Below are 25,906 nucleotides of genomic sequence, written 5' to 3'. Positions count from 1 at the left end.
ACTCGGACTATTGTTATCTACCCAGTCCGTTGTGATAATGGTTCTCTTCTACTATCTATTTGTTTTCCGTAGTTCCGCCTGATTCGATGACGCTTTGCACTATGTTAATTGAATAACACGTGGCTGTCCCTATATCAACTTGTGGTAAGCTCACCCTCCTCTATATGTTAGATCTTTTAACTAATTGGCTTATGAGTAACTTGGTCTAACTGTGGGCCTTGTTTGTATATTAACTAGTACCATCATTATTGACGATTCATATGGACCACACCAGTGGACTGCACCACGGTCCGTGTTGAATACCACTTCGTGGTAAGTCTAAATTAAATATAATTGCCATACCTGGACATTGTTCGTTCTTGCCTATATGTTAGGGTCCCTTTTTAGTGGGTACTGAGATGTTTGTTTGCTGCCTCCCATCCGGACTGGCTGTTTTTCCTTCCTTCATAATAACCGTCATGATTTAATTTAATTTATCTATTCATCGAGCGCTTACCCTTCATGCGCTCGTGATTAAATTGCCAAAGACCATTATATTTTTGGACCATGTGGCATATTACTTCAATTCACGCTAATTATATGGCACAGCCATGGTTTCCCTCTACCACTTGATTCGTATACTGATGTGCGTTTTCTGATGAATTCATTTAGGGATTAGTCTTCCCACATTAATTCATACATTTATATTAAATAGGTGTCCCCACCCCTGTCCTGATGAAGACCCCACAGCAAGGATAGCAACTCTACCTGCATACTAGGGGGTCGAAACGTCGACAACTATTCGCATTATCAACTCCACTCCCCATTGTTTTCATTTTCTGAATTTTGTGGAGTATGTTGTTTTGTGTAAATAATTATCTGAACCTTGTGGTCCCTATCTCCGCACACACCGTGTAGTGAGGACAAATGATGTATATATTTTGACTAAACTGTCACTTGAGAATTTCTTCTTCTTTCCCTTCACTTCCTCCTCACAGGATCACTTCCCTTTCCCTTGCTTCTTGACTATTTCTGGGGCACTGCGAAATTGTGTTCACGTTCTGACATAAAATTATATATTTGTTATATACATTTCACATTGTGATTAAAACAATGTGGACAGATCTGTTTCTTGGTTGTTTTATTTTTGTTACTATGTAGTAAACTGTTCATTGATTACTGGGACCCCTTCCACTTATCACAGATTTAACTATGGCTTTGGCATGATACAACTGATGATTCAATACAAGTTATTTAGGAACTTCGAAAAGGCAATTTTGCAATTTGTCTCAAGTGCCACTAAACCTAGGTTAAAAAGCTCAAAACTTGATGCTATCACAACCAACGTATGGCTCTGAATACCACACATGGAGAATTATTGGTTAGCACATCAACTGGTGTTCTTGATCTACATGGTAAAAATACAGAGAAATGCTGACATAAGTAAAAATGGAGAATCGTGCCTTGCACACAGAGGGAGATAAATCCATGTACTATAAGATGCAACCTTTAAATACAACATTTACCACTCCCATTTTTGCCACTTTCTTCTACGTTTGACAGAGAGCCCACCGGTTGCTCTCAACCCCGGCACAGGTACATTCCAAATCCCCTCTGTGGTGCAATGCAGCTATCACAATAGGCAGGAAAGAAATTAGCCGGAAGCTATGGAAACTCAATAGAATATATTGTTCTGAATTATATGATTTGAGATGGACAAACTAACAACATTCAAAGAGGTCAAATAGGAGTATGATATTGCACAATCACACAGGTGGAGACATGCAATTATCAAACGCCCTGAGTGATAGGCTAGGTCATGCACACATTACTCTACCATATTAACTCATTGCCCAGTACCTACATGCCTGGATGATGTACCCAGGTATGACATGCATGACAAAGCTAACTATGAAAAACTGATCCATAAAATGAATGATAGCCTCTTTCATTTTGAAGAGTATGGGGCAAATTTCATAAGGAGACAGGGTGTAGGGATAACACCTAAAGTGACCAGTGTTTGGGCAACATATATATAATCTTGAGAGTTGATGCCCTGAAGGGTATTTAGAACCTGGATTTCCTCACCACCCTGCCTCTTGCTCTCATCACCACCCTGCCTCTTGCTTTCATCAAAATATGAGGGGATTGTTCATTTATTTCATTAGTAGGGTAAGTTGTACTCATCCATTGTTTGTTATTGGTTCTCTTTTGTTCATCTTACTAGTTCTGTGTGTCTCAAAGTGTGGCCTTTTTCATAGTCCCATCCCCTGCAAAGATGCAGAGGTGGATACGTTTCACCAAACATACAACTCTGATATATTTTGAGAAATGGACACATATGGAGGTGACAGGCTGAAATATTATGTTGGTTTTTGATACATGATTCACCTAATCATAACTAATGATTGACTACGGTTCATGCATAGGAATAGGAAATCCTTATTACTGCATTTGCTGTTATTGGAGTTTTCTAGAAGATGTAAGGTAACTTAATGTGTTGTTAAAAACTGTCAGACACAATCTAAATGTAAAAACTTAAATAAAGAATGCAACAAAAATAAGCTATTGTCAAATGTTTTCTCCACTTGCATTTTGAATGACTGTACGCCAGTGCTCCTTCATGTCATGAGTGCTGGTGTGCCTCACTTCATTTTTATTTGTAAATTAAGGATAGTAATGAGCCTGCTAAGTGTAGTAATGGGCCATGGGTTTTGCCACCATGATGACTCAATGAGTTAAGCAGTTGCCTCTATTTGGGGACCCCAGGATACAGTCACGGAGCCAGCCCCAGGGTTATTTGAATGTCTCAGAGTGGGGGCCCACGTGGCCTACCTCCCCATTATTTGAAAGACCGGCCTGGAGGATAGAGTCCCCAGGGCCTCTCCTGCCACTGGAAGGGGGGCGGAATTTCCCCTCCTTTGTTTATCAGCTCTGGAAGATGGGGTCCTTGGGGCCTCGTGGAGACTTGGGGGAAGGGGGGCCATGCCCTAGATATATATATCTTTAGCTTTCTGAGCACAATGTTTTCTACTTCATGTAATACTTTAAAGCCATCCCAGTGTTTCCTCCCAGATGGTCAGATCGAGTCAGGCTACTGTTGTGTAGAAGGATCTATTAATTTTTACTTAAAGAGCACTTTTGAAATGTGTTTCTGCTACTGTATCCCACAGAGGTTGCCAGAAATCTGATACTCTTAATACACACTTCCGCGGTGCGGTTTGTCTTTATATGTAATGTGCATTGCTTATACATGATATTTATTCATAAAAGCTCTTTTTAAATTAGTATAGTAATTTTTCAAGATCCTCTTAGTGGCATGTGTGCATACAAACAATTGTAGATGTATCTGGAACATTTTAAGAAATGTGCAATTCTGAATGTGACTTGGTTAGATCTCTCTTCTAAATAATATCCATACCACAGAAAAACATATCAGTTTATATCTCAGTGTAGAGATTCATACCTGGATTTGACTTGAAAATATGCAACCGTAAGTCAAAGTCCTGAGAAGATTTGCTTTACCAAGTGGCCTAAACCAGGATGTGCCATTACCTTGATCGTTTCTCAGAGATCCGAATATGTGGCTCCTTCTTTTTTGACTGACTTTCTTCTTCAGGCAGTGGATGCTAGAGGAAAGAAAATCAGGCTGTTGCTTCTAACTTGAGACTTCTGCAGAATTAAGTGAACACAACGATTAGGCTTCCCTGTAACAAACTTTCGCAGAACTTTGCTTTGTGATATCACATTTTGGGAATAGTCATTGTTGGTAAGCTGAGGGAAATCTTGCAGTTGTTAGAATGTAGATTTAGAAATTGTGGCAATAGCCTTGTAATATTTCTCTCTGTACAATGCATGTTTCCCTGTTATATCAAGCTATGCCAACTAAATATTGCACTTGACTTAAAGAAACAAGATTTTCCAAACTCTCCTCTTTGATGCATTCATTTCTCTTGACTCCCCAGTGGACATTATCTTCAATTGACAGGAACTTCCAATGCTTTCAGTTATACTGATACCCAGATGGAGTCAGGATCTGCTGCTGTATTCTGTGTGCATTTTGGAGCTCAAGTTCTTTCACTCTTATGTGCCTGCTAGATAACGTTGATGTTCAAAAGGCACAATGGCCAAAAACCTGAATGTGAACCCTGAAGACAAGAACTGTGAGTGGTCACCACCATAGTCCATGGTAGAGGGATTTCTGTAACTCATGACTTTGATGCACAAGAGATCTACCAAACTTCTAGTATCCAGTTCCAAGGAGTTTCTAAAACCTTCTTTAGGTGCTACTGTTTATACTTTCCAAGCACTGCAAGTGACATATCTCCTACTAAGAAATACTTTGACCAAGTTTGGAAAAATGTTTAATCTCCTAGAGTGGAACTTCAATCCTTTAAAAGCCTTTCAGCATGAGTTCCTTATGTCAAAATTCAAACATGTTGAGCCCTGCATTTATTACACCACTGGCAGTATATTCGGACAAGTTAAGGACTGACTGCCCAAATGGTCCAAGCACGTTTGACATCCTGCCATCAAGCCCTGGTTGCCAGACAGCAGAATCCATAGGTTAGTCTTTAATTATTGTACTTCTTAAACCTAAGCTACCACCAAGAATATCCAGAGCCCTCAAGGTGTAGCCTCATCCTGTTGAGGTGATTTTCATTTATGCCAGAGAATAATTCCAACGATAGCCCTAACCTGGTCTCCCAATTTACCTGGTGGCTCTGCCTTTCCTGAACTCTGCATCCTTCTCAAAGTCTTATGAGGGACTGAGCCACATATGTTTTTTATAGACTATTCAAGTCAAATAAAAAATATTCATATAACACTATCAACCTAGTATCATCAATGCACTAGAATGCATCAGGCAGATGCTAGCCCATCTTACCTAAACCAAGGGTGTTTTGAGGAGTTTTGAACTTGTTAAGCACCCTTCAATTCTGAATCCAAGCTAAAACTCATTCCACCACATGTCACCTCAGAAGATGGCTTTGGACATAGGACTATATTCTGTACATCTAGTGGTGTACACCTGCCGATAAGCGAGGTAGTGAATCATATTAAGCACATGATTCTAATCAACATATGACAAGAATCCAATGGAGCCTTCAGATGGTGGAACTTACATGCTCTTGACAGGGACACCAGCCGCCTGAGCTGCAGAATTAAGAATTTCCTGTAGCCATAGAATGAACTTCTTTAAGGCACTCACAGTAAAAGAATTACAATAATGCAATGAATTTGGTCTTTAGACGACTGATGTGTCCTTACACATATAGGAGGCTGTCAATTACTAAACCAAGAGTATTAAATCTGGAGGTAATCTGAACTTTAATATATGAATGCATTATCTACCTTTTACAGTCGTCCTGGTTAGCACATGCAAGATTTTGTGTCTTTGATGTAGATCTCCAGAATAAAAATGTGGATCTCCTCAATTTGACTAGAGAGAATGGCCAAATCTAAATTGAAAAAGAATCTCAAAGGCAGTTGAGTATCATCCCTATAGCTGTTGATTCCTGCCCTCATGTCACCACTAAATCATACAAGTGCTTCATGTATATTTGGAAAAGCACAGGGGCAGAGAGCAGTCACTTGACAGTCCACAGCAGAATCCTACAAATAATACCTTGTGTCATTATGTCATATTTCTTTCAAAGTCAGGAAGGCCTGGAAACAAATAAATGTGTCCACAGAGGCCACTGCAGCTTCTTGCAGGTATCAGGAGGATTGCATGGTCACCAGGCAGATGAATGGTTGAGCAGCCCATAAATGCCTGTTGATCCTTCAGTGGCCCCTTCTAGCAGTCACTCCTGGCCATCCAGTAAAGCCATTTCTGTATGATGGTGTGTCAAAACAATATTAAATTGCTCCAAGTAAGCCACAATGGCCAGAGATTTGGTTCATAGAAGAATTCTTTAGCAAAGCGTTTATCCAAGCATTTTTCAGACATTTAGGCATACGTTCCAATCTCTGATCCACGTACAATACCCCCAATCATTGGGAGCCACAAATGAGACAATCTCCTTGATCAGAGCTGAAGGACATGGGGCTCTTGAGCACTGAGATGGGTTCATTCTGTTGATAAGGTTCATACTCTACCTGACCCCAAGTTTAATTTCCTTTTCCTCATAATATTTTGACGATACATGCATATAATCGAGGCCTGGATATGACTCCATTATACTTGGTTGAATATCCACCCAGAGCTATTTTCCTAAGTTTTCTCATAATGTTTTTGTGGCATATCGGGATGTCGGATTTAAGACATGGTTGCTTAGGTAACTTTTGCTCACATGTTGTGCTAACTGTAAATACCACATCTGCGCGCCATACCTGGATTTAGGTTATCTAAATTTAATATCTATCAGGAACCTTTGAAGACCGATTCCTTCAAGTGCACATCAGTTATCTTTGGACTTGACAAAAAAATAAACGAATTTATTTTCCCTAGATAACAACCATGAACATGGTTGTTATCAAGGGAAACAAACATTAATTACTAAGAAGAAGGGAGAGTGGCTAAGAAATGGTGAACATGTTTGAATTAAAGGACGGGAAAGATTGAACTACTATCTTGGCATTCTGAGGATTACAAGTCTAGGGCAATAATGTATCTTAGGACCATCAACAAAAAATATCTTTTACTGAGAATGATTACCTGCATGGAAGAAATTGAGATGTTGGTTGAGGGGGCATATGAGCCTTTCTCAAGAAACAGCCATAATCCTGGTCAGGGTGAACCACAAAACTTCACTAAATTAACCTGTGCTTAATCCTCGGGTAGCTTGCTTTAAAAGCAGTCAGGCTTAACTTGGAGGCAATGTGTAAAGAATTCATGCAGCACTTTAACAGCAATAAAGTGAAACTATAACACAAGGAAAATTTCACACCAATTTTGAAAAGTATAGAAACTGGTAATAAATTGACACCAAACGACAAAAACCCAATCAGTTGAACTGAAGTTATGAATTATGAAAAATAGCTTCTAAAAGATCAAAGCGCCAACCACAGGCATCTAGTCGTTCTTGACCAGGGCAAAGTCGAACGTTATGGAAGACCGCGAGGGACCGTGGGTCGGATACACAAAGTGGATTGAGCCCGGTCTCTGCTTATCTCTGGACTTAGAGGAATTGTTCAAGAAGAATGTAAAGTTCAGTTGGGTGAGGCAGCCGGCAGCGTCCGAGAGGAAGTGTAATTGGCGGTAAGACGCTGGATGATTTTTACTTTCTAATGTGAAGATTTCTACATTCGGACTTAGTCTCTTTTTTGGAATTCTAAAATCTCCAAGTGGACGAAGCTGCATGCTGTACCCGATGAGGCTCCACGAGGCCAGATACCCCTTCTGCGAGGAGCCGCTTAACAAAATTTGCTGCTACAGAGAAGAACTTAGTAGGAGCTGCTGCTAGGTTAGGCCAACCAGCAATGCACCATTGCGAAATCGTCAAACAGTTAGGTCCCAGTCTGCTCTAAGTTCTCAGAGCACTTTTTTGGCAGAACAGTTTCTAAGTCCCATGTTTTTGATTGGGATCAGGACTCACTTAGGATGGGTTTGGGTGCGGGTTCAAGATGGTTGGAGCCTTTTCTGTCCCTGAGGCTCTGATCAGGAGGCCAGTGAACTAGCCCTTGGAGTCATTCTGGAAATTCTGGGTGCAAGCAGAAGTGTAGATCTCAACCAACAGGGCAGTACTCCGAAGGGCACAGGGCAGGCTGTAGGCAGCATCACAGTCCTCTTGGTGGAGGAGCAGGACAGTCCTCTGAAGGGCAAGGTAGGCCACAGGTGGCAGAGCAGTCCTCTGGGAGTCCTTCAGCAGGTCCAGAAGTGAACTGAAGAGTGGGTCTGAGGGTCCTATTTTTATACCGCTGCCATGTTTGAAGTGGAAGAAACTTATGGAGTTTTACCCCCACAGAAGTGTCTGCAATTGCCTATCTCCCTGCCCTGCTCCCAGTCTGTCTGCAGTGACAATAAGCTAGTGTGAAGTTCTTTGTGTATGAGCTGAAGCAGTGTCTTTGAAGTGCAAATGCACAGCCCCCCCCCTTCTGTGTTGGATGGCCCATCCCTCTATTTTGTGGCTGTCTTGGAGGACTATACAAAGGCCAGCTGCCAACTACACCAGGTCATGTGATGCAGGGATGTGCCTGTATGCACACCTATGATGTTCCCTATCTATGGTCGGAACAGCTGAAACATCTTGGCATAATTATGTAGGTGGATGAGTCATAGTCCCTTATCTAATATTGGGAATTGATTTATTTTAAACAAAATGTTATTGTTTTCAATTAAAAACAAAAAACAATAGCTACCAGGATACGTTACAAATAATGAATAATGCACTGCAATAGTACATGGTTAGTAGGTTAGAAAAGAACAAGCAAGCAAATATATATATATGATAGGATAAAAATGACAAGCAAGCAAGTACATATAATAGGTTAGAAATGACAAGCAAGCAAATACATTCTGAGTGCAAAACGTATTCAAACATATCATTAGACCACTACCCTTCTGCTGAAACGACTTGAGGCCATAGGGATCGATGAACTCGCCCTTGAATGGTTCCGGTCCTTTCTAAAGGACAGGTCCTTTCGAGTTTCAGCCCCATCATAAATCTCCCAACCCCATTCCATCGAACAGGGCTCGGCACTAAGCCCATCCCTTTTTAATCTGTACGTCCAGCCTCTTGCAGTAGTGGCAAAAGAGTGGGACCTCACGCTGGTGTCGTACGCCGACGACACACAGCTGGTCATCACACTCTCTGAAGGCCCTTCAACTTCGGCTACTAAATTCAGGGATGGCCTAGCGGCAGTTGCACAGTGGATGACGCGCAACTGCCTTCAGCTGAACGCCGGGAAAACGGAGGTGCTTCTCCTTGGCAAAACCCCCGGCCACTGGAGCGATCATTGGTGGCCCTCTATGCTTGGCCCCACCCCCGTGCCAAAAAATGTTGTGAAGAACCTAGGTGTCTGGCTGGACTCCTCACTCAACTTTCAGTCCCACACAAAGAAAGTGGCAGCTACGTGTGTGGGTCTATTGAGGAGTCTTAGCCCGATACTCGGTTTCTTCGACTCCAGAACTCGCCAACTTATCATCCAATCCATTATCCATTATCCTTGCCCGGCTAGACTATGCCAATGTTCTATTCTTAGGGGCAAATAAAACAGAACTAGCACGGCTGCAACGTGTTCAGAACTCGGCCGCCAGAGCTGTGGTTGGCCTTCCACGCAGGTGCTCTGCCAGAGCCACCATCCGGAATCTGCACTGGCTGCCAATTGAATCCCGAATTCATTTCAAAACTCTTACCACTGCATTCAAAATTCTTAACTCAGACGGCCCTGAACTCCTACGTCCGCTCCTGATACCCTACACTCCCCAGCGCACCCTGCGCTCACTGGGACAGCACCTAGTGACGGTCCCCCGAACCAAGCTTTGTAGAATGGGCGGCCGTTCCTTCAAAGTCTTAGGGGCAAGACTCTGGAACTCCCTGCCTCTACATATCCGCACCCTAACCAACTTGACTGCCTTTCGAAAGGAACTCAAAACCCACCTCTTTTCCGTCATCTAGTCCTCTGTTGGTTATTCCCCTCCCCTCAGGTACTGTTTAGGTCAGCGCCGGGACGCTCCGTTGCTGGGGCAGCTGTTTTGCGCTTTAACAAAGGGTTAACATAACATAACATAACATAACTAGCAAACAACAACAAGTAACTCTCCCACCTACAGTTACCCCTAGCCAAGCTGTCATATGTAGGGCGCCACAGTGGCCAACATCTTCCAAGTTGATCACAGTTGTTTTAAATCCCGCCTAAGACAATGTATGAATGGTCAGTTATTACCACCCTCCAGATCCTCCTGAGAAATCATGGAGCTATTCGACATATCTGTTTCAACATTGAGGGCCAACAAGCAATCCACAAGGTGTCCCTATGCTCAAGTCCTATCAATCGTTCCCCACACCCTCTTTTCAGCTCTCGAAATAAAACAGCAATCTCAAGACCATTTATTCATTCGACTGCAGTTTAATCATTCAAGGGCCTCGCATAGACTTCCAATGCATTATCAATTCTTGTTTTGCCTGCATCAATGCAAACTCAATATATCTAGTAGTGGTTTCCCTCTTTTTGGTGCAAGGGTATTCCCCTAGAATGCCGGCCAAGTTCGTACAAGGGATAGCTTGTAAAGTTATTTAATTAACACAGTTCATTACCGCTTCCCATAAATCCGCCAAGGATGGGCTAGATCCGACCATATGGAACATTTCTGCGCCTAACTCCCCACATCTTGGACATTTCGCCACAGCAGTTGCATGAAGCCTATTGATCTTGCCTGGAATAAGGTAAGTTTTGTGCAGAATATAAAAATTAATTAATTTGAACCTAGCATTACGCGAGGCAGCAGGTTAATAGCCTAAGATCCTCTCGTAGCCCATATCAGTAATCTGAACCTCTAGGTCTGACGCTCAGGAAGTAGGAACACCAGCACAAATAACACAATGTAGACCGGTGACCGTTTTTACACGATCTGATGTTGTACAGAACAAATAACACACTTGATGTGTTACAGGTTCAGCACCTCCATTCCTCCAGTGATTCCTAATCGTGGCAATCACTGCCCTGTGCAACAGGAAATGACCCCCTGGTATACTGAATTCTTCATAAAAGTCTTCAAACATGACAATATTCCATACCAGTACAAACCTATTTATCCCCCCAGCGCTCCTATGCGAGCCACTATTTTCAATTCAACAACTTTATTGGCTGGTCAGGCGAATGAGGTACTTGAACATGAGTCCACTGTCGACAACGTCACCAGCACTGCTGTATTACCAGGAGCTCGTGAAAGACCGCAGGTAAATGTCACCAAGAAGACCCGCAATAAGTCCTGCAAGTCAGACAGCGAGCCAATGATACCCTCTTATTCTGGCTTTATTGTACAATAAACCCACTGGTTTAACCATTGCAGTTGGCCGGTTCAGCCAGTCCTTCCTCCGCCATATGGCATTGCAATTTTGTTAATGCCACCCAATGCCTACCTGTCCCCCAGATCAGTACCGGAAGTAAGGATTTCAAGTCCAGAAACCGTCAACGAAGCATCAGTAATGGCAGTGTGGCGAAGAAATTAAGCAATCTCGGGATTACCACCATCTTAGCCCCCACTATTCTGCCAGCAATGGATACGGCAATTTCTTCCAAAAGTTTATTCTATTTCGAAGAGCTCGGAAGGCTGCCACAACATTACCATCTTCTAGATATTGCTGGTTATGTTATATTTTAACACCTAAATATTTCAGAAGTGTAGGGCTCCAGGCGCGTCCGGGCAGGTTTAGAGATGAAGCAGAGTTGGAACAAATGGGATTTCGGCCAAGTAATATGAAGGCCCGAAATTGCACTAAAGCACTTCAATAAGTCTGTTGCTCAAGTAATTACATTTAATCCTATCTGTGGTATCCAACAATAAAGGATAATTCCTGAGTATACCCTAAGGTATTTTTAACTCTTATCTGGATCCCTGCAATAATCTAGTGTTTATTTATTTAAGAACGCCCAACAAGGGCCGAGTCCATCAAGATGGTATCTACCAACCAAGGTGTGGCATGCAAGTTGTGGGTGAGACATTTTTTTCCCTACATCTTTTGGGATTCTTGTAGGGTAACTACAAGATGTATTGTGACCAGTGTGTTTTCAGTGTGTTTGTTGTGAAATGGAGGACATGGCCATGTTGTATTCCTCTTTCTGTGCAGTTGTGTATCAGTGTACCTCTGCCCTACTTCTGTTTCAAAAGAAAACGTGCATAACCTGAATCTAGACAATTTATTAGGAGATTTGGCTACACAGTGTGCGTGATGTGAATGTTATACTCTGTCTCTTCTATCTGTACTCTTTCAGGGAGTGCTGATTGGATGATTGGAGGGTTGGAACCACATGAAGCACATTGGGAAGCTCTTAGAACATGCAGCCTGGCTTTGGGTAGATGTGCTTTAGGCCTTTATCCCAATACTCGTGCAGATCTTGATTTGGACACCAACTCCATTCGATGTCTGAAACAGTATTATATCTGAAGCAAACATTGTAGATCCGATGGGGTTTTGGTTTTTTGATTTTCTCCAGGTAACATCTGGTGCTAGTTTTTTTGCAAGAAAACATAGCACGTTCCACGTTTGCTCAACATATACCGGGAGAAACCAAGCAGTATCACTCTGTCATCCCTCGTTCTGAGGTCCAAAACTCAGAGTGATGTGAGATTGCACACACAGTAAATAACACACCAGTGGTGTTGGTATTTACTGGGTGCACGGTTACAACCTGGCATTGTGCATGACTCATAAGTAGCCTTTTATTTGTAAAATCCGGCCCAGGGCATTTTTGTGGCTGGTTGTGTATTATTCCAGGTTTGCGTGGAATAAAACGCCACTCACTACAGAAAATGCTCTGTAAATAATGCGGGTAAATTCGAGCATATTTCACATGTAATATGGGAGTAAGAAATAGCTACTCACAAATATGTCTTGTGACTCGGGCCTTTAATTAGAAACGAGGTGTTATGTGACTGCTTGTTTGCATGGCAATTCACTGTGTGCTGTAGAGTTCCACCGTGTGGTAGATTAGTGGGAAGGAGCCCCCGCCTGTAATTCTGAAGGTGGCTGGTACTGTGCACGCTGGTGCAATTTACTCACGTGCTATTCACTTAATGGAGGCCTCGTTTCTTTTTGAATTTTTTGCCCAATTATTACATTCGCGCCCTACAGACATGCACACAGAGGGCTGCGAAGAACTCATCTTGTGAGCGGGTAACTTCTAGGTTATGTTTACATGAGATACGAAGGGTTGGAAAAGGAGTAAAAAGCCAGGGTGGAGTAAACAGTAATGCAATAACAAGCACGACTGGCATATCTAGGTGAATTAGTATGATTACTTGTGCTAGATCCAGTGTAAAAGGAGCTGCAATAACTTGTTGTTCAGTTGCACTAACAATCACCATCAAGCAGCTCTAAACTACCTGCTAATGGCAGCTGAGCCTCCAGTTAGTGCATTTTTCACTGAAAGAAATAATAAAAACAATGATTAGCTAAAACCCACAAGCAACTGAACGGCCTATTATTATACCATATTGTTGGAACCCACACCGTCGACACAATTTATCCCAAGGGCTTTCTTAGGGATTATATGTGAGCATTTCAGCCTTTTTGCTGGCAACAAAGTGGGTCATAAGAGACTGTCTTTATTCTTACATTTGATAATGTACCCTCCTTTCTTGTTTGTATTAATTAGCTTGCTTTAAAATTGTGAAAATAAAATCTTTTTCATTTTCATACACCAGTTTATACATTGAACAACAGATTTTCGTACCTGAGATACTTTACAAAATTGTGCACCCGCTACGGATTAAGAGAGATGGAATAATTCTTGGGTGTATAGTTTACTACTGATTCTAACTTGCAGACCTTGGTATTGGGAATAATGACAGACTCTGCATGTTAGTCCTCATTTCAAGGTGCTCAAAATGGCATTGTTGCTGTATGTGCCATACAAATTGTCACTGCGATTTACTTGGTCGTAAGAGAGGACATAACCATGGGAGGGACAATTTGCCCCTGTCTTGTAAACTTGTTTTGGGCACAAGAAGGTGATTACACTCTAAACAGGTTTCTCTTCTGCGCTAAATTTGGGCCTATTGCAGTATACGATATTTGTATAATAATATAATCCACGTTTTTGTACTTCAAGAAATGTGTTGCGGAGCCACGTCATAGGCCTAGTCATGTGTTGCTTGTGCTAATTTGCTGTGAGTAAAAAGGTCGGTACTCCTGGACAATGATGCCAGATGTTTGTTTTCATTAAAATGATTTGTGGACAAGAGTATGCTTAGACGAGTGTCCCTTGCTCACTGTGTCATATGATCTAAGCACTATGTCACTGACAAGGGTTAATAAGGATGAAACTGGTCTGGTGTCGCTTATGGTCCCTAATGGATGGGGCCGCTCCTGGCAGTTCACGATCGACTGCTCGTTTAAGGAACAGAGCCAGTACTGATTTGCATACGTGTGCTTCTATCTAGAGTGACACAGTGGGTTAAAAACAATTCAATGTGATGATACCCAAGCAACTGCAAGTGGTTAGAGTATTTCTAAATATTCCCCTATCACTATTTGTGTGTTTTATGTTATGTCCTAAGTGGCTGAGAGTATGGCCAGATTTGGGTCCATTGCTTGCTATGCCATACAATTCAAGCTATATCCATTGACAAAGCATTATAAAGCCAAAATCAGTTGGGTTTGTTTGCAGTTAATTCTGGAGGTGGCATCACCTGGCAGCTCCGGATGTACTGCTCCCACGAGGAGTAGGGTCAGTAGTGAATTGTATAATGTGAGCCTCTTTCTAGAGTATCTCCTTGGGTGAACACCGATGGTTGGTAATGCTACACCGAGCAATTGCCAATGATTAGCAAGCATTTCTCCCACCCCCTTTAGTGTGTTTGATGTTACACCTTAAGTGCCAAGGGTGTGACCAGACATGGGTCCATTGGTTGCTGTGCTTTACCTCACATACGCGGCCTATCAATCAATCAATCAATGCATTTGTATAGCGCGCTACTCACCCGGAGGGTCTCAAGGCGCTTGGGGAGGGGGGGGACCGCTACTACTCGAACAGCCAGGTCTTGAGCTGCTTCCTGAAGGCGAGGTGGTCTTGGGTCAGGCGGAGGTGGGTGGGGAGGGAGTTCCACGTCTTGGCAGCCAGGTAGGAGAAGGACCTTCCTCCTGTGGTGGCTCTTCGGATGCGGGGACGGCGGCGAGGGCGTGGTTGGTCGATCGAAGCTGGCGTGTGGGAGTGTAGAAGTTGAGGCGGTTGTTGAGGTATCTTGGGCCTTGGTTCTGTAGGGCTTTGTGTGCGTGGGTGAGGAGTCGGAACGTGATTCTCTTGTTGACCGGGAGCCAGTGCAGGTCTCTCAGGTGTCTGGAGATGTGGCTGTGTCGGGGGATGTCCAGGATGAGTCTTGCTGAGGCGTTCTGGATGCGCTGGAGTCTCTTTTGGAGTTTGGCAGTGGTTCCGGCGTAGAGGGAGTTGCCGTAGTCCAGTCGGCTGGTGACGAGGGCCTGGGTGACCGTCTTCCTGGTCTCGGTGGGGATCCACCGGAAGATCTTACGTAGCATGCGCAGGATGTTGAAGCACGACGAGGAGACGGCGTTGACTTGTCTGGTCATGGAGAGGGAGGAGTCCAGGATGAAACCCAGGTTGCGTGCGTGGTCTGTCGGTTTGGGTGCGTTGCCCAGGGCAGGGGGCCACCAGGAGTCGTCCCAGTCGGAGGGCGAAGATCCCAGGATGAGGACTTCCGTCTTATCTGAGTTCAGTTTCAGGCGGCTGTTCCTCATCCACTCGGCTACGTCTTTCATCCCTTCATGTAAGTTGGCTCTGGCGGTGGCGGGGTCGTTGGTGAGGGAGAGGATCAGCTGAGTGTCGTCGGCGTAAGAGATGATGTTGAGGTTGTGATGGCGTGCGATGGCCGCGAGGGGGCTCATGTAGACATTGAAGAGGGTGGGGCTGAGCGAGGAGCCTTGAGGAACGCCGCAGATGACTTCGGTGGCTTCTGCTCTGAACGGGGGGAGGCGGACTCTCTGTGTCCTTCCGGCGAGGAAGGAGATGATCCATTCTAGTGCCTTCTCTCAGATTCCGACGTTGCTGAGGCGCTGCACTAGGGTGCGGTGGCAGACAGTGTTGAATGCCGCGGAGAGGTCCAGGAGGATGAGGGCCGCTGTTTCCCCGTTGTCGAGCAGGGCTCGGATGTCATCAGTGGCTACGATGAGTGCGGTCTCGGTGCTGTGGTTGGCCCGGAAGTCAGACTGCGAGAGGTCGAGGGATCCGTTCGTCTCGAGGAAGGCGGCCAGCGGCTTGTTGACGGTCTTCTCGATGACTTTGGCCGGGAACGGGAGGAGCGAGATGGGGCGGTAGTTTTTGAGTTCGGTGGGGTCCGCTGATGGTTTCTTCAGTAGAGCGCTGAATTCGGCATGCTTCCAGCTCTCCGGGAAGGTAGCGGTGTCAAAGGAAGTGTTGATGATGTCCCGCAGGTGGGGTGCGATGATGGCGTCGGCCTTGTTGAAGTCGTGGTGAGGGCAGGGGTCGGTTGGAGATCCGGAGTGGATGGAGTTCATCTTGCGTCGGGTTTCTTCGGTGTTGATCGGGGTCCAGGCGCGGAGGGTGGTGGTGGGGGTGCAGGTGCGGTCGTGGGGTGCGTCGGCTGTGTGCTGAAGCTGTTGTGTATGTCTGTGATCTTGTTGTGGAAGTAGGAGGCGAGGGAGTTGCAGAGGTCTTGCGATGGGGTGATGTTGTTGTTTCCGGCGCTGGGGTTGGAGAGCTATTTGACGATGTTGAAGAGTTCCTTGCTGTTGTGGGCGTTGTTGTCCAGTCGTTCCTTGAATGCGGTTTTCTTGGTGGTGTGGATCAGATGGTGGTGTTTTCGGGTGGCGAGCTTGAGGGTGGTCATGTTGTCTGGTGTTGGGTCTCTGCACCAGGTTTTCTCGAGGGCTCCGCAGTTCTTCTTGGAGCTCTTGAGTTCGTCGGTGAACCAAGGTGCTTTCTTACTGCCGGGTCTGCTGGGCGGGGTCCTCAGGGGGCTAGGTCGTCTGCGCAGTTGCTGATCCACTTCGTGAGGTTGTTGGCGGCCTGGCTGGGGTTCGCTGAGCTGGCGGGGGGGTCCTGGCTCAGGGATGCGGCGAGCTGGTCGGCTGTAATCTTGTTCCAGCTTCTGCGTGCAACCTGTTGCTGGTGGTGGTGGATCGTGTTCTTTCTGAAGCTGAAGTGGACGCAGCTGTGGTCCGTCCAGTGGAGTCCGGTGGCGTGGCTGAAGGCAATGTCCTTGCTGGAGGAGAAGACGGGATCGAGTGTGTGTCCGGCGTAGTGGGTGGGGGTGGTCACCAGCTGCTTGAGACCGAGGTTGGCGAGGTTATCCAGCAGGGTGCTGGTGTTGCGGTCGTTGTTGTTCTCCAGGTGGAAGTTGAGATCCCCGAGGAGGATGTAGTCAGCGGAGGGGAGGGCGTGTGGGCTGATGAGGTCTGCGATGTCTTCGCTGAATTGTGTGCGTGGTCCCGGGGGTCTGTAGATGAGGGGGCCTCTGAGGGTGGTCTTGGGGTCGGTGTGGATCTGGAAGTGCAGGTGTTCGGCGGATGTGAGGGTGTCGTCGGTGCTGGTCGTGATGCGGATGGTGTTCCTGTGGATGATGCCGATGCCCCCTCCGGTCTGATTGCCGTGGTCCCTCCGGGTGATCTTGTATCCGTCCGGGATGGCGACGGCGATGTCGGGCGCTGAGGAGGCGTTCATCCAGGTTTCCATGAGGAAGGCGACGTCTGGTGATGTTGTGTCGAGCAGGTTCCAGAGCTCCACGGCGTGTCTGTGGATGTAGCGGGTGTTGAGCAGGATGCACTGCAGGGGGTTGCTGCTGGTTCTCGGCTTGGTGGGTGCGGGTGCAGTGCAGGTTCGGATGCAGGAGAACTTGCAGGAGTGGCAGCTGAAGGGTCCGTGGGTGCGTCTCGGGGTGGCTCGGTAGCATCCAGGGATCCGGCCGGTGTTGAGTGCGTTGAGGTCGGTGGCGTTGTAGGTCCAGCGGGTGGGCTGGTGTCTGCGGGGGCCAGGGGTTCGGGCGCTCGGCTTACCTTTGGCGCGCCGCCCGCTGCGCGTCAACGCTGCGCGTTTGCCACCCTGCCATATGTGGGGGAGGGGGGGGAGCGAGGGAGGAGCAGCTGGGAGGCGGGAGCGGGGCAGCGAATGGGAAGGGCAATCGAGGGAAGGGGGCGGGCCGCAGGGGGGCAGCGGCGGGGAGCGGGGAGGTGGCGGGAAACGCGGCAGGGGCTGGGCACAACAACAAGAGGCAAACAGAGGGCGAGAGATTAACAGGAAGCAAAGGCAAATTTACACGGAGGAAAAAGGCAGCAAAGTTAGCAGAAGTACAGTTTACAGAGGGAGATGACGCGGCAGGGGCTGGGCACAACAACAAGGGGCAAACAGAGGACGAGAGATTAGCAGCGAGCAAAAGCAAATTTACACGGAGGAAAAAGGCAGCAAAGTTAGCAGAAAGTACAATTTACACAACCAGGGCAGATGCAGTACCGGCGGTCGAGGGCCGGGGGCCCAGCTGCGGGCAGCGGCGGCACTTGGCGGGAACGGGGGCAGCCTGGGCACACTCATGGGGAGTGTGTGCGGTGCGTGGGGTGACCGGCCCTGAGGGTCAGAGGTCACTGCTCACCACCGCATGCACTCTGCCATTTATCGCCCAGTGGGAGGGAGGAGCAGCTGGGAGGCGGGAGCGGGGCGGCGAATGGGAAGGGTGATCGAGGGAAGGGGGCGGGCCGCAGGGGGGCAGCGGCGGGGAGCGGGAAGGTGGCGGGAAACGTGGCAGGGTCTGGGCCCAGCTGCGGGCAGCGGCGGCACTTGGCGGGAACGGGGGCAGCCTGGGCACACTCACGGGGAGTGTGCGCGGTGCGTGGGGTGACCGGCCCAGAGGGCCTAATAATGCAGACAACTTTATCGAATTGTTTGTGGTCCCATCCCTTCTGGAGTGTACATGCCTGACCATTCAGGATGGTGTGTTTCCAGTTGAATCAGCTTAAGATGGGCCTCTGTCTGTGGTGGCAGCGTGCCGAAAAACGATGGACTGGAATGCTATCTGAATGATTTTCAGTGGTTAGACTTTGTTTGCAGTCCGCCCCTTACAGTTTGTGTGCATTGAACCAAGCGTATGGCCAGATGTGGGTTCCTTGCTTGCTGTGCAATAAGATCAAAGCTACACTTCATTTACGAGGCATAATGCTGAAACCGGTGTGGGGTTGCTTGTGTTCTGTTTCTGGAGGGGGCCTCACCTGGCTGTTCTGGATGAACTGTTCCGATGACAAGCAGCGTTATTACTGACATGCATACGTCTGGCCTCTTTCTAGAGTGGCATCTTGGATAAAAAATTATGGGTTGGAATGCTGCCCTGAGTGATTGCCAGTGGTTAGACTATTTGCAACCATTTCTCCAAGCACTTTTGTATGTTTAATGATGTGTTGATATCCGTTGTAGTGCACTGATGCCTTTTCTGTGGCATGTGACACTGTATATGAAACCTAGACAAATATAATTGCACATTTGAGAGACCAGTTGAATAGTCTTATGCATCCTTGTGACATGTAATCAGTAGTTCTATTCAGATGTAGTTTGAGTATGCAGACACCATAGATAAATCTGTTGAAAATGTGTGTCTCCTTGTCCTCAGCCCACAGCTGGCACTGAGCTGGCTGACTTCCCACGCCTCGTTGTATTCCGCTTTCGGAAGTATGCATTTTAATGAAGGTCTCTTCTACAATCTCCATTCCATGAGCTATGTTAGGCTTTTGTGTTACTTGGAGACCAAAATGCACTCTCCCTTCTGGTGGGTGTGGATGCTCTAATTAACTAATTAAGAGGGTCGATGTACAAGATTTGGACTCTCTGAGTCTACCTAAGACCCAGTGAGAGTTCGTAAGACTTAGTCCAAGGCTAATCAACACAAACATGCACGAGACACGATTCCAGGATAAAACCTTATGGGCTTATTAAAAAATATGTTCATTCCTGAAAGCAAATCACAAACTTTGTCAACTTAAGTCAATTCTGCTCAATCAAAATAATCAAAGTATTACTCTGCAAGAGGTCCAAGAAAATATCTGCCTCTGAAAAAGCCCAAAGAAAGAACTACATGTAAATCAAATAGACAGATATAGAAGCTGTTCAGTTAGAAAGGCAATTAAAGTTTGTCTCTTCTCCAAAATAACACAGCTTTTATAGCATTTCAAGGTACAGAAGCCACACACATTTCATGTATAGTAGAAACTGACAGTGTTGAACTAGCAATGTCGTAAACACACAAACTAATACATATTCAGGTAAAGAGATACTTCTAGAAACACTTGCATCCTAATGTATTAATTGATTAGGCAATTCAAACTAATTAAGTAAATACATTGAAGGTTTATGTAACATAGCAATACAATGGTTTGTTCAGCTAATGAAAGACATACAGAATATAGGCAGGAATCTTCAGAAAGTTACCAAATAAAGAACTATTCTGAACATTGCTTCCTCAAAGGAGCGCACATATTACAGGAACCCCAGTTATGTCCTCTTTTTTGATGATTTTCCTGAAATGGAAAAACACACCAGCTCACACTGAGAGAAAGGCTTACTCAGATAAAATAAACGTGCACTGTTCTGCAAATACGATTCGCTGCCTGTGCAGGCTGACTGAGGCCCAGTCATGCTAACAGAACCACGTTTAAATTGTGCAGTATTTCTGATTAGTAAAAGTTGCTTACAAGGATGTCCAAATCCAACTTCTGATACTGAGAACCTGTGCACACCAACGCTGTGACTGGGGGCAGATGTATCAAGATTCCATTTTGCGATTTCTAAATAGCGATTTTTAAGGAATCGCTATTTAGAAATCGCAAAATGGAATGTATGTAGAAAATCGCTATTTTTTAGCGATTTCTTAGTCTTCCTTATTTGCGAATTCGCATTTTGCGAATTCGCAATTAAGGAATAATTTCCCATGCATTCCTATGGGCCAGGAGGCCCATAGGAATGATTGTGAAAATGATTATGAACATATTCTCAATTTGCGATTCGCAATTTGCTAATCGCAAATTGAGAATAATTTCAAGGGAGCAGGGGTGTCTCAAAGACACCCTGCTGCACCCCTGAAATCTACATGTGTGTGCATATGGTGCACATACATGCCCTATGGGCATGTATGTGCATCACATGCCACCTTCACAATGCCAAATAGGGCCTTTTTAAAAGAATTCGCAAATTACCACCAACTATAAGTTGGTGGTAATTTGCGATTTCTTAACCCAAATTCGCAATTTCGAAAACCTACATACATCGCATTTAAGGAATCGCAAAATTTGCGATTCCTTAAATGCTTAAGCAAAATAAGGAATCTGAAATGTTTGCGATTCCTTACTTTGCGATTCTTTGATACATGTCAAAAAATGCTAAAAAGCATTTTGCGATTCGCAAAGGCCGGAATTCACAGAATTCCGGCCTTTGCGAATCGCAAAAGGCTTGATACATCTGCTCCCTGGGTGTTGTGAATGAGCTGAGATCTTTCTCTATGAGTATTTACTCATCAATGCATAATATTCTCCTCATGGTTTTCCCTTTTGCGGAAGACCCTCCTTCAATTCAGTTTACTTTTTCATGTACATTGCTGCTGTTGTAGGACTTTTAGCATCATTCAGGTGGCAGGGACTCTAGAATCGAGTGATGCAAATCATTATTACTGTGCCATGTTTGTGGACTAATTTATAGCTCCCTCCTTTTCCAGATTAGAGATACAAAATCGTCTGATCAAAAAACGACACTGTTGCATTTTCTGGCTGAAGTTTGTGAGGAGAGCTATCGGGACATCCTCAAGTTTCCAGAAGAACTGATGCATGTTGAGAGCGCAAGTAAAGGTAAGGACACATGCTGATTCAATTACCATCATTTATGGAAAAAAGTTCCAGCATGCTCAGGGCATTATTTCATTTAGATTCTCGGATTAAATAGCGTTTAAGCTGTAATACTCCTGTGGATTTTGTTCTGGTTTTAAACCCTTGCCTGAAAACACACTCAATTTCTTTTTTTGGAGTGAAAAAAACGCAATTCAAAACAAAATGTACATATTTAACTATTTGTAATTTTTGATGATTTTCGGGGTACATGTACTGTCATTGGATCATAATTCTTAAATGGAGTTTCATAGTTGTAGGTGTTGCCTGCATACACAGTTTTTTATAACCTGTATTTTAGGGGCACAGTATCATTACAGTGCTTTCTATAGGTTTACTAAAATCATTAGTCTGAAGATTCTGTCTTGCATAAGGTAAAAGATTTGAATTCCAGAACTTACACGACACACTTTCTAATTGCCTTATTATATTTGATTTTTTTCCTTTACGTTTTATCATAATTGTATTTTGCGATAGCACTTGTGTAGTTATAATTAGATTAGACTTTAAACCTAAAGGACTTTTTTTGTTTTGCTCGATAACTTGGCGCTGTTCAGTGCACAAACTGTTCCAAAATAATGTTCACCCACTTTGGATTCTTCATGGCAAATGTTGTGCAGATCCATGTGAACCAAAAAAGGGGTGCTCCCATAAGTGACATTTTCTATTGTGACTCCCATAAGATTAATTGCTCCTAGACGCAAGAAAAACTCTGAACAGACTTAGACTAGACTTGCCTTGTAAATAGAACTTTACTCAAGGAACTGCCTTTGACTGTATTGGTGTATATCCATTCAGTCGTTTTAAATTTTCAATTAGTCTGGGAATGATGAGGTTACATTTTAGAAACATTTGACCCATTAATTCAGTAGATTCGCTAATCTAATTAAATTTATAAAGGTGAGATAGCCTTTTCTCGCTTTTCCATTTGTGGAGTCATGAATCTGCCGATGTGCCTATTGGCTAGCCGCAACAGAAAAATGTCTTTTGCAGCTTCCATTACCCAAGATGTTGCTTCTAGATTTCAAAAAAATAAAACCCCAAAAGTGCATAAGGGGACAGGTTGAGCCTTTCCTGAAACCCAGGCCCATGTAAAGGGGCTTCATAGGGATCCCCTGGTATTAAAATTAATTACAAAAAAATCTTACAGGATTCAAAAATCCTGGGTAGGATTCCTGAATCTTAGACTCGTTCCATGGAAGATTCCCTACATCAGACCAAAAAATTGTGCATTAATGCTGTGCTTGTTCAACCCCTGCATCACACAGCTGCGGGTTGTGCAGGGCGAGGGTCGGCTGCCTGCACCAGGCTGTGAGAAGGACTTGCACAAAGATGAGGAAATGTTGCCAACCCTGGCTGCACATTGCTAAAAGCTGGTCACAGCGGAGTCTGCCTAAGGTGGGTTTGGCACTGAACCTTGGTAAAGTGCAGGCCTGGTGGTTAATTCCCGTTGCAATTGACTGAAGTCCTTGCCAGTAGGAGTTGGACATTTGCAGCAGGATAGGCACAATGCAGACCCTGCTGTCAATCCCTTCCCTGCTGTGTTCGGCCAAAAGCTGTATTCGGTGGTGGTGGCCATCTGCAGCGAGTTTGGGTGCAGTGCCATGCACTGTGGCCAACCTCCATTGCACATGGGTGAGGGGGTGCACAGCAAGTTTGGTCGTAAAAAGGAAGGAAGGAAGGTACAAGTAGTATATGGTCTAAAACCTCACTCACAGAAAAACAGCAAATTTATGTGCCACAGTTTTTCTTTGATTTTGCATACTATCCTACCTTTCACAGATTTCTACAAAAATCATAGATTTCTACATGTATGCATAACCTCCTGTGAATTGCCCACCTGAAGCAAAATCCTTCTGGGCAGGTTTGTTGTATTTTTAATTTGAGAAATCACTTCCCTTTACTCCCCAGTGAAATATAAATAGTATTTTGGTGTTATTCATTCTTCACCTTGCATACTAAATTGTGTTACTATATGGTAAGTCCATATATTTCTGGGAATAAGCATGATCCACGGATGCAGCTAAGAAGGTAATTGCCACCTTCCCAATGGCTGCTACCCAGGCATTTCCATTGAACACCCATATTCTAATTCTAAACCCCTAATTCTAAATCTACTCCTGTAGAATATCCACTATAATCGCATCTGTGGGAGTAAATGTCATTGGTCACTGATTCTTTGACTCAGGGAGATAGTTGAGATCAGATCCATGAAAAAGTTTGCTAATAATTCCATTACTTTGATCTGGTGGTATGAACTAACAGAAATTTATAATATTATAAACATGCAGATTCTATGCACTTTGGGGTAACAATATAGTCATTGTTAATGATTATCAAGACAATTAGATGAGGAACATGTCTTTATGTTTGTCACTGTGGCCTTGTGGGGTTTTTTGCCCTTAAAAGATACTCTAGCTGCAGCCTATCATCTCCTACAAAGGTGAAGAATCTGGGAGTCATGATCAATGCCGCTTTGAAAATGGATTGCCAAATATAAGTGGCACTTTCAACATGCATTTTTCATGTCCATCAACAAAGTCTGGTCTTGCCCTACCTTCCTTGTGAGAGCAGAGGCAACATTTAGTTATGCTTGTGAAGTTCATGAAATTACTTGAAATGTCGTCTTATGCTGTTTGTCTAACTCTTTTCACCCAAGCACATACATGCCATAAAAAAAAGTCTCAAAATGTACCAGTCTGGGACTGGTTTGCCTCGAAAATTTGCCTCTGGGAGATATTTTCTGCTCAAACTTGTCTCCTGCCAATATCTCATAGACTTTTTTACATGAGATGACGTGAGATACCTGAAAAGAATATTTCACCATAAAAGCATAATTTCATGAGATTTCATGGAATTTTGCAAAACTTTGTGGGAAACAAATTAAGCAGTTGCACACTATTCCAGGGCATTAGTACCCACGACAGTATGTGATAGACTGTGTGCTGCATACGTTTTCTAGACCATATATGCTCTTGATTCATCTAATACAAAGTAGGGTGAAGAACAATGTGTAGGGCTGTAATCTTGATGAAAACCTTTTGACCTGAATTGGCATTATTACAAGAAAAAACATGAGACTGTGTATTGAGGCAGGTGCAGCCGTGACTCAGTAGTAAGCTTTTTAATTTTGTTGGAGCGGGAAAAGCATTAAATATAATGAACAGTGCTATTATACAGTTTCAACCATAATGGCCCTCTATATTTAAAAAGAAAGAGAATATATTTTAAAAGAAAGAGAACTACTACAATAACTAGCTGGTCTGGCAGGGTAGAAAAAATCCTGAATGTGGACCTCACCCTCTTGGCAGGATCACCCGCAGAGTTTTGCCTGCTGTTGCGGACTTCATTTTTGTTGGCTTTATAACTCTGTGCACTTTACCACTGCTAAGCAGTGCTAAAATGATGCTTATGCTTTTTCCCTAACACATGGTAAATTGTCTTGCACCTCATTGGTTCCTTTAATTTACATGCAAGTCCCTACTAAATGGTATTGCAAGTATCAAGGGATGTATATTAAATTCTACTAGTGGACTGCAGCACTCTTTGTGTCACCTACTCAAGTAGCCTTTTAAAATCAGTCTTAGGCCTGCCACTGTTGTCAGTAGAGCAGCTTTAAACTGCAATTTCCACCTGGCAAAATAAACCTTTTGCCAGGCCTAACCCTTTCTTTTTTAATACTTAAGAGTCACCACTACGGTAGTCCTAAGTCAGGGCGAATTGTATTTAAAACATAGCACATATGTAGTTATGTTTTACATGTCCTGACAGTGAAAACCTCCTTCAGTAATTTTTCACTGTTGTAATGCCACTCTCTCTCATTGACTAACACCAAGTTACCTTATTACCTTTACTAAATTCTACTCTTTAGATTGGGAGCAGAAAGAGATATGCTGTTTAATCAAATTCAAATTAATTGTATTTAAAATCCTCATTAATGGTGAAATTGGATATTTAGTTACAATTCTGAGAATGCCACTTGTAGGAAGTTTTCACTTTGTTGTTCCAGCCAACTGTGCCTTCTGGCATTGTCCTTGGTCTCATGGCTGTGCATGGCTCTGCTGCTGGGATATGTGTGTTGCTTCCAGACAGTAACACAGAGGGGAACAGGATGGGCCATCCTCACAGGGTGGCTAGGGAGGAGCTATGCCCAGCCTCACTTACACTTCAAATATCTTTTTCTCCTGCACACACAAACAACCTGACACAAGGCCTACCCTGCCTATTGTCACCCCCAGACAGTTTGGAGCCCTGACTAGAAAGATCATTCCAGAAACAGATGTGGGCTTAGGAAAGTGAGTCCCCCCACAAAAAGGTTGGACCACGCATAAACATTGGCCCTCCAAAGTCAATCATCTAATCACTTCAGGACCTGTGGAAGACCAAGGGCCAGATGTAGGTGGCCGTTTGAGGCCATTTACCGAGCGGTAACG

General features: G+C 44.5%; 1 protein-coding gene across 1 annotated transcript in view; it reads left to right on the top strand.

Annotated features, from left to right (window-relative positions):
- DIAPH2 (diaphanous related formin 2) overlaps positions 1–25,906 on the top strand; it is a 3,821,702-nt gene that overhangs the window by 2,267,070 nt on the left and 1,528,726 nt on the right. Inside the window, exon 22 of the mRNA XM_086964614.1 lies at positions 21,308–21,437. Within this exon, the coding sequence (XP_086820740.1) occupies positions 21,308–21,437 (130 nt within the window). The remainder of the gene's footprint in view (positions 1–21,307; positions 21,438–25,906) is intronic.

The sequence above is a fragment of the Lissotriton vulgaris genome, chromosome 4_1 (assembly GCF_964263255.1).
Source record: "Lissotriton vulgaris chromosome 4_1, aLisVul1.2, whole genome shotgun sequence".
In the NCBI taxonomy this organism is placed as follows: domain Eukaryota; kingdom Metazoa; phylum Chordata; class Amphibia; order Caudata; family Salamandridae; genus Lissotriton; species Lissotriton vulgaris.
The sequence above is the reverse complement of the archived record's forward strand: the minus strand, read 5'-3'. Positions and strand labels throughout refer to the sequence as shown.